Source organism: Nicotiana tabacum, chromosome 9, assembly GCF_000715075.1.
Source record: "Nicotiana tabacum cultivar K326 chromosome 9, ASM71507v2, whole genome shotgun sequence".
NCBI classification, from domain to species: Eukaryota; Viridiplantae; Streptophyta; class Magnoliopsida; order Solanales; family Solanaceae; genus Nicotiana; species Nicotiana tabacum.
In genome coordinates this window covers 10,628,871-10,637,935 of record NC_134088.1, presented here as the reverse complement: position 1 = coordinate 10,637,935, position 9,065 = coordinate 10,628,871, and the positions used below count along the sequence as shown (strand labels likewise).

General features: G+C 37.8%; 1 protein-coding gene across 1 annotated transcript; it reads left to right on the top strand.

Moving 5' to 3' along the window:
• Positions 1–624: 624 nt before the first annotated feature.
• Positions 625–7,116, top strand: LOC107801421 (uncharacterized). Its single transcript, XM_016624748.2, has 10 exons — positions 625–999; positions 2,962–3,043; positions 4,650–4,724; positions 4,822–4,858; positions 5,148–5,231; positions 5,318–5,378; positions 5,505–5,611; positions 5,813–5,878; positions 6,524–6,664; positions 6,821–7,116. The coding sequence occupies exons 1-9, from the start codon at positions 648–650 to the stop codon at positions 6,617–6,619; spliced, it is 960 nt and encodes a 319-aa protein (XP_016480234.2). The 5' UTR covers positions 625–647; the 3' UTR covers positions 6,620–6,664; positions 6,821–7,116.
• Positions 7,117–9,065: the final 1,949 nt, after the last annotated feature.

Below are 9,065 nucleotides of genomic sequence, written 5' to 3'. Positions count from 1 at the left end.
ATTAACAATAAAAATTATTTATCAAGTTTTAACTATTTTTTGTCCCAAGGCTAATAATTCAATCCGGGTAAAAATAACATACAAATTTAATCGCAAACATAACATAAAGCAACGTGGAAACACATTCAACAAAACAAATATGCATATGCTCTACGAGTTTCGACATAAACTAAATCGAAATACCTCGATTTAAGTTTTTTGAAATATCGAAAATTCGAAATTTTGACCCCGAAAGAAGGAATCCAAAGCTTGGGTTGTATGCGAGACCTACGCTCTTCACTTTTTGTGTGATAGGTGGGGCCCAAGATTTTTTTTATCGCGGGGGGGGGGGGGGGGGGGGGGGGGGAGGGGGGACCAGCAGTGGTGGGGTTGTGTTTTTTTTTAAAATGGAGTCTGTCGTGGAGTTGGGGAAGAAGAAGGACCGCCCTATATTTTATTATAGTTATACTGCGTTTTCCTTAAACGCAGTATTATAATGCGTTTTCCTATAAAAATATTAATTTTTTAAAACTTTAACGGCTAACTTTTCGTTAAAGTAAAATACAATATTATACTACATATTATGTAAAAATGTAATTTCTTTTAATTGTATAAACATATTTTGTATCAAAAAATACATCATTTCAGTTTTGGACACCCAAAAACTTATGGCCAAAAGCCTACTAAAATTGTACTTGGGTACGTATTTACTTCCCATAATTTTCTTTCTCACCAACTTCTATTCTGTCCTTTTAGTTTTACCGTGGGTGGAACCTTCTCTTTTCTACACATCCCAGTGGGTACACAGCCTAACCACCCCCTCCCCCTACCTACCCCACAAACCCACCCACCCCTATACGTTTATATATTCCACATTCTCTGAAGCAAAAACCTCTCCAAATTCCCCCTTAAGAGGCTTTCAAATCGTACTGCCAATAATGCCTCGAGCATCTAAGAGAAAGTCTGACTCACCCAAATCCACTTCTGCCAAATCTTCCCGCACTGAATCTGTCAACTCTGGTAAATTCTTTTCCCCCATTTTTCTATGTACCATATCTTGTATATGTGATCAGTAGTTACTGTTCATTTTAAGTGTTTTTGGGTTTATTTGCTTGCTGATGAAAGCTCTTTCTTTTATTGGGGGTGGGGGAGCTTTTGAATTTCAAATTTTGTTTAATGAGTTGGATTTATCTTGTTTCTTGGTACTTGAATGGGTATTTGTGGATTTGGGTCCCAAGAAATATAAAAGAATAAAAACTTTTATTGTTGCATCAATGTCAATTGGGTATCTAGTGGCCCCAGGGATCAGTTCAAGTGGCAAAGGTTGAGGGAACTTAGGTCATATGTTCGAGTCCTACAAGTCCGGTATTTAAGTGGAGAAGGGTAGAGGTAGAGGAGGGGGGCGATTGTTCCTGAGTTTCCAAGGCTATGGTTGGTCCTATGGATTGGCCCCAAGTGGGTTTCTCGGACTTAAAAAAAAGAATATCAATTGGGTATCTAACTCTATAGGATAGGAATATAGAGGATTCCTATAATCGACCAAAGTAGTTTGAATATTAAGATTTGCTTAATAAGATGGATATTATACTTTTTTTTTTTTTTGAAAATGTGTATTTGGGTAAGTAAATACTTACCCACACCAAATCAAGCAGTTTAACCTTGGCCCTTAAAAATTTAAGTGAGAATGTATATCACTTAAACATGATTAAGTGATAAATGTGTGTGAAAGGCACGTGTCTACTTACATTTATTGGTTTGGTGTAAACATCAGATGCAGGTAAGTTTTTCGCTTATGGGGATTGGGTCCCAAGAAACAGCCTAACTGAATATTTCCGTCTTGCATTTATATCAAGTGAGTGTTTGTGGACATTGGAATGAGATGGGCCCGAATGGGGCATACCGTTCATAAAAGGATTCATAGAACTGACTTCAACTAGTTTGGATCAAATGAATGAATATAGAGGATTCATAGAGCTAACTCCTACTAGTTTGGATTGAATGAATGGATATAGAGAATTCATAGTGCCGATCCTAACCAGTTTGGAATATGAGTCTTAGTTGAATGGTTGATCTATATTAAGGGGATGTTGAAACTTTTGCTAATCTAAGAAATGTTCATGCATGTATATTGTGATCGTAATATCTGAAGGAAGCGTAAGATCAACCTGCATTGCTTTTCTTAAACCCCAGTTTGAATAAATCTTGAAATTAGGTAAATAAAAATGCGCGAGGACACAATGTAGGTCCATTGTAAACCTTGCAGAAATGCAAGGTAAGGTTGCGTACAATAAACCCTTGTGGTGCGGCCTTTCCCCGGACCCCGCGCATAGACTGCCCTTTTTTACACAATGCAGGTCCATACTCTGTTTTAGTTTCTATAGCTTGTTTGAGGTTAATGATATCCAAAAACACCCTTGTAGAACACTAGATATGGCACTTGAGTCTAGGTTCTGGTCTTCACATGGGATTGCTGGAAGCTAATGAACTATAAGTAAAGTGCCTTTTGTAAACTAAGCGTGGAAAGTTGATTTTACTTACTGTGCATCGTTCTATACATTGTTTCCTGGTAATTGTTCTAACTCTATATTTGAAGTGAGATTTATCATGCTTCAGTAGTCTCAAATTCTTTCGTTATGTATAAACATGTTGAGTATGTAACTTCTGGATGTCCCACCTTACAGTTTGGTCCTTGTTTATTTCATTTCTGTTTGGAATAAGCATAAAATTGTTTTCTGTCTTAATTTGCAAGTTCTGGTCCAAATTCTGCTCATTTTTAAATAAAATTTTGTTAACAATGTCGAAGACCATGAATGTTGTATTATGTGTTGATTCAACAAGTTCTCTTTCCATGAAAGAAATTTTCTCTAGCTGGATGTTTGTAATTTTTGTTTAATTTTTATTCTCTTCTTTCTTAGTATTTTACAATTATATTGTTCTTTGCATTCACTTATAGTTTCCTGACCATTTCGTTGTTTTATTCAGCTTTAGGCAAGACTTCGAAGTTCGGAATATCTGTTGATAATCTTTTTCAGAAGTATGCCAATAAGTTGCTAGGCATGATCGAGTGAGTTCCTTTGTTTCAATTGATAAATTATTGTTCGTATGTTTCTTTTCATGGACTTTGTGATTTAAGGGTTACATATATATAGCAATTCTACAAATTATTTTCCCAAGCTTTTCTACTTTAAAACTAATTTCACCTTTTGCTAATTGTTTGATCCATGATTTACCTAGCCGAACAACGGATACACGATAATTTACCGGCCCTTAAGTACTTAGTTTTGACGGAAGCAACAACTGATAATTACGTCATTCTTTGGACGTGGATGTGAGGCTTGAGTCACAGGTTATCCCAAGTAGAGGCAGCTTCAAGTACCTTGGTTCGGTTATCCACGAGGAGGGGAGATCGACGAGGATGTCACACACCGTATTGGGGTAGGATGGATGAAGTGGAGGTTAGCATCTGGAGTCTTGTGTGACAAGAGAGTGCCAACGATACTCAAAGGTAAGTTCTATAAAGCGGTGGTTAGACCGGCCATGATGTATGGGGCTGAGTGTTGGCCTGTGAAGAACTCACATATCCAAAAGATGAAAGTAGCAGAAGTGAGGATGTTGAGGTGGATGTGCGGGCACACTAGGATGGATAAAATTAGGAGTGATGATATTCGGGAGAAGGTGCACGTGGCCCCCATTGATGACAAGATGCGGTAAGCGAGACTCAGATGGTTCGGGCATATACAGAGGAGAAGCCCTGATGCTCCAGTAAGGAGGTGTGAGCGGCTGGTTGTGGAAGGCACGAGAAGAGGTAGAGAGAGGCCTAAGATGTATTGGGGAGAGGTGATCAGGCAGGATATGGCGAGGCTTCAGATTTCCGAGGACATGACACTTGATAGGAAGTTGTGGAGGTCGAGTATTACGGTTGTAGGCTAGGAGACAGTTGAGTCTTACGTTATTTTGTACCTTTGTGAGCCTAGTCCGGTGGGGTTTTGTCTAGGGGCAATGTCGTGTCATACTATTTTCTATTTTCGACGCATGATCCATTTACTAATTATCGTTTTTGCTTTGCATTTTTCTTCTGCATTTTATGTTCCTTTTTCCCTATGATCTCCGTGGTGAATCTAATATTCTCTCCTTTTGTTTTTTTATTATCTTGAGCCGAGGGTCTTTCGGAAACAGCCTCTCTACCCCTTCGGGGTAGGGATAAGGTCTACGTACACACTACCCTCCCCAGACCCCACTTGTGGGATTTGACTGGGTTGTTGTTGTTGTTGTTGTCTTAGGATTTTTTTGGAAGTCGATTGATTTGATTCCCAATTTTGTGAAACCAAGATTACCTAAAATAGATGTTCTTGATTAGCAACATTACTATGGTCCACTCAGACCAAGTAGTTGTTGGTCCAGTCAACTAGGCATTAGCTGATAGTCAAAAGAATATCAGAATTACCTCTTATCTAGTATTTCTTTCTTTAATCCTAGCATTTAACTGAGATATGATAAATTTATGAATGAAGTTTTAACAATTGATTGCAATTATGGTATCAGAGGTAGATTGTGTCATCGCTATCTTTTAGTTAACATTTGAAACTTACCTAGCTTTGCATATGCGTGTTGACAAGAGGCGTAAAGGATGTTGGAATCTTCATTGAGTTTCTATATATTTTGTTTCACAGTCCAGAGGGGATTGAGGCACTATGCTCAGATCTAGGAGTGGATCATACTAATGTCAGAATTTTGATGCTCGCTTGGTAAGCCATCTGCTGCCAATATGTGCTCTGTGATCAGTCGTTATTTAAGGAAATGTTGTGTTTCTGTAATACATGACTGACCATTCACATGGATCAGGAAAATGAAAGCCGAAAAGCAGGGATATTTTACTCAGGTAAGTTACTGCTCTTTATTTGTTCAGCTTTCTTTTGACTATAAACCATTTCAATATGTTTTATTTTTGTGATGTATTCATACGGATGCTGTATCATTGGAATTGTCTGGCATTTGGTTCTTTTGTGATTGCCTATATTTTGTTTGTTCTTTCTGTTGATTCAACTAAATTCTCATCTGAGTTGGTTTTGGCTTTTTGCTTTTAATCCTTGATATGCTCTTGGTGCATTCTTCCTCAGTGACTAATCTAGTTCTCTCTATGTGTCGGGGATCTCTTTTCCAATTGTCAGGATGAATGGCAAAGAGGATTAAAAGATCTCGGGGTTGATACTATTAACAAATTGAAAAAAGTGCTGCCAAAATTGGAAGCAGAGGTATGTTATTGTCAACTCTCTTTAGTAACTTAGCTGGGCTGATTTCAAGATTCGTAATGGTGAGCTTGGTTCATTTGCATATCCAGGTCATGATGCCTGAAAACTTTGAGGATTTTTATTGCTACGCTTTTCGTTACTGCCTTACCGGTAAAACGTCTCTTTGAGAGGCAATTTTTTAGCCTAGTAGGTTTCATATTTTATTTGACGTTTATGGTGCATAACTCTTGATTTAGCTGATCCACTACTAACATGTGCCTGGTTTGTCTTTCGCAGAGGATAAGCAGAAGTGTGTGGACATTGAGAGCATTTGTCTACTGATTGACCTTGTTCTGGGGTCCCAATTCCGGAGTCAGGTCGACTCATTCACTGAGTTTCTCAAGGTAAGTACTCACCTTTGTAAATTGTATAGTGTACGCCAATAGATAATGAAATGTGCCTAGGTTCAGAGGCTTAACTCTTCATATAATTGCTTGAAGGATCCTATAGTTTAGGCTTTTATATTGTTATGAAAATGATGTTAGTCTTTAGGTTTCATTAATTTATTTGAAAGCACTGATTCTCTGTATTTTCCGTCATACTAGAATCAGACTGATTATAAAGTTATCAACATGGATCAATGGACGAATTTTCTTCGATTTTGCCAAGAGGTAAACTATTTTTGCTGTATAGCTCCTTCTAGCTTACTTGATGCTCTAGTTGTTTTCTTCCGCGGCAACTCATAATAATGCCACTTAAGCCTGTAGTTTTCCAAAGAGTGTGCGTGTGCGCGTGCATGTTGTGTGTGTGTGTGTTTTATATGGTAAAAAGATACTCCAAGTCTTCCTCTCGGTTCCTAGTTCATTTTTTCCGGTTTCTCCTTCCTTTTTGTCAGTATTCATTATGACATTCTTCTTCCAGTTTTGCACTTGTGATTCATCTAATTGTAGTTTATGTTTCACCAGAAATGGAATTCGATTTGCCTGCCAATGACCTAAGGCACTGATTAAACACCAATCTCAAACTATGTAATTCAGGGTGATATGATTAGAGGAGGGAGACCAAATTCCAACTTTGGCCAAACTTTGAGGACCACACAAGTAGTTTTATTCAAATGCTAATTTAACGGAAATAAAGATTTCATTTAACTTTCTGGCATCCTTCTTTTGTTTCTGTCAACTGTTTTTGCACTATGATCAGACGCATATGGGAGCACCTATAGATGTATCTAGTTAACTTTCGTTATTTGTGCTTTGAGAAACACTAATCGGCTTTTCAAACACTAATTGGTGGGCGTCGTCATCACTTTTTTGCAGATTAGCTTTCCAGACCTTAAAAACTATGATACAGATCAAGCATGGCCTGTGATATTGGATAATTTTGTAGACTGGATGAAAGAAAAGCAAAACTGACCTCCGCATGAAAGCAAGTTCCTTCTTCAATGCTAACAGGACCAGGTTTGCCCCATATTAATTTCAATTGTTACTCTTTGGTTACAACTTTGTGGGATTTTACTAGGTCGTTGTAGTTGTTGTTGTTGTTGTTGTACTCTTTGGTTACAAACAAATGAACAATGTGAAAATAACTAAGTTGAGCTTCTTTTTCCCTCATAGTATTTGAAGTGTGCGCGCCATTTTTGCTTGCACGATTCATGGAAGCTGCAACTTTGAGTTGATATACTGCATGTCTGATGATGGTTTGACACATTTGTTTCAAGGGGGATATACCAAGTTTTTGATTTTTTGCTTTCTTCTTTTGAGTTACAATCAAAATGTATGCTACATCTTTTTTTTTTTTAATTATTAATTGATTTTGAAATTTCAACAATTTACAAAGTGATGGGCATCATTTGATCCCCGGATGGCAATCATACCTGTGAATGGAGTAAAAAACAGCTTCTTAAGTGAAACTGAATGTGTGGTTTATCTGTTTCTCTTTTTCTTCTGAGACAAAATCTTTCTATGTGTAAGCCTCCGGTCGTTATTATAGTGATAAGAGCGTAGCGCGTGATGTATGGTTTAGGGGCAAAGTTACAGGTTTGATTCTAATTACCGTAGACAAAACCTAGTATTTAAGTGAAGAATGGTAGAGAGACGGGTTCCATTATTCAGTGAGAGTTTCGTAGAATAGCCAGGATTGTCCGAGTCAACCACATTCCCACGAAATAAAATGAAACATATTGACCAAATGAGAGCCTACACCACCTTAACCATGCCAATTGCCACAATCATATAATACAAACCACCAACCAAGAAAATCAACAACTAAAGACTCGATTTCATCCCTCAAAACTCCACCACCACAACCCACCAAAACTCATAGCTATAGCCACCTTCTTAACCCACGTCTTATCCTCTTCTGCAATGACGCCAAAATTTACCATATTATTTCGCCACTGGCTTCACCACTTTAATTTCTTGGACCAAAACAACATCGTCTCATGCAACCCTAAAAAGAATATAACCCTAGTCAAGTACCATATTCTCTCGTGACGATTATAATTGCTAGAGCCATTTATTCAACAGCTAGGCTACCTCCTATGCCTATAAAGGCGCATATTTGAAACATGCAAAGAGAAAACCACGCGATAAAAAGACGAGGTTTAGAAGTGCACAGGTCTGAGGATTGGTTAATGAAAAATATGGTTCGACCTGTGAAGTTGTGGATGAGAGCGAGGGACAGATGCAGCATGAAGGTACTGGGTTCGTCTAAACTCAGGAGTACTTCAGATTGAGTGACTGAATATAGAGAATTCATATAGCTGACTCGAACAGGTTTAAAATTTATGTCTTAGTTGAACGATTGATCTTATATCAATGGGGTGTTGAAACTTATGCTAATCTTAGAAATGAACGTGCGCCATGTATATATTGTTATTATAATTTCTGAAGGCCTGCATTGTCTTTCTTAATCCCAAATTTGAATAAATGTTGACAAGAGGGGTTGCTCTGATGGTAAGCAACCCCCACTTCCAACCAAGAGGTTGTGAGTTCGAGTCTCCCCAAGAGCAAGGTGGGGAGTTCTTGGAGGGAATGATGCCGGGGGTCTATTTGGAAACAACCTCTCTATCCCAGAGTAGGGATAAGGTCTGCGTACACACTACCTCTCTATCCCAGAGTAGGGATAAGGTCTGCGTACACACTACCCTCCCCAGACCCCACTAAGTGGGATTATACTGCGTTGTTGTTGTTGAAATTAGGTGAATTGAAATGTTCGAGGACAAAATGCATATCTGTAAGAGCTTGTTGTTGAAATTAGGTGAATTGAAATGTTCGAGGACAAAATGCATATCTGTAAGAGCTTGTGATGTGTTGGTTAGACGCATGTCATGAATTTGAAATCTGCCATATATAGAAAATACAATATTTAAATGAAGAATGGTAGTGGTCGGACCCATTATCCATGGAGTTACAAACCCTCTGTCCGTCAGTGCTCGAGGATGGACCCATAAAAATGTAATACTGATAAAAAAAAAGTTACCAAATACTATTCTATACTTGATCATCAAGGGATACATCAGGATACAAAATAAATTGCCGGACACGATAGAGTAAGTTCTTTTTAGATCAATTGATAATATATTGTTCGTATGCTTCTTATCATGGACTTTGTGATTTAAGGGCTATTTATATATAGAAAATTTACAAGTTATTTTCTCATGTTTTTCTAATTTTTACTTATTTACCTAGGCGAAAAGTGATTTAAAGGCGAGTGACTCCAAAAGTGAATATGAGCACGCAATGCACACCTTATCCCTACCTTGTGTGAGATAGAGAGGTTGTTTTCAATAGTCCTCGGCTCAAGAAAAGCGTTTTCAAAAACAAATATAAAAAATAGTAAAACAAGGCTATTATGAAA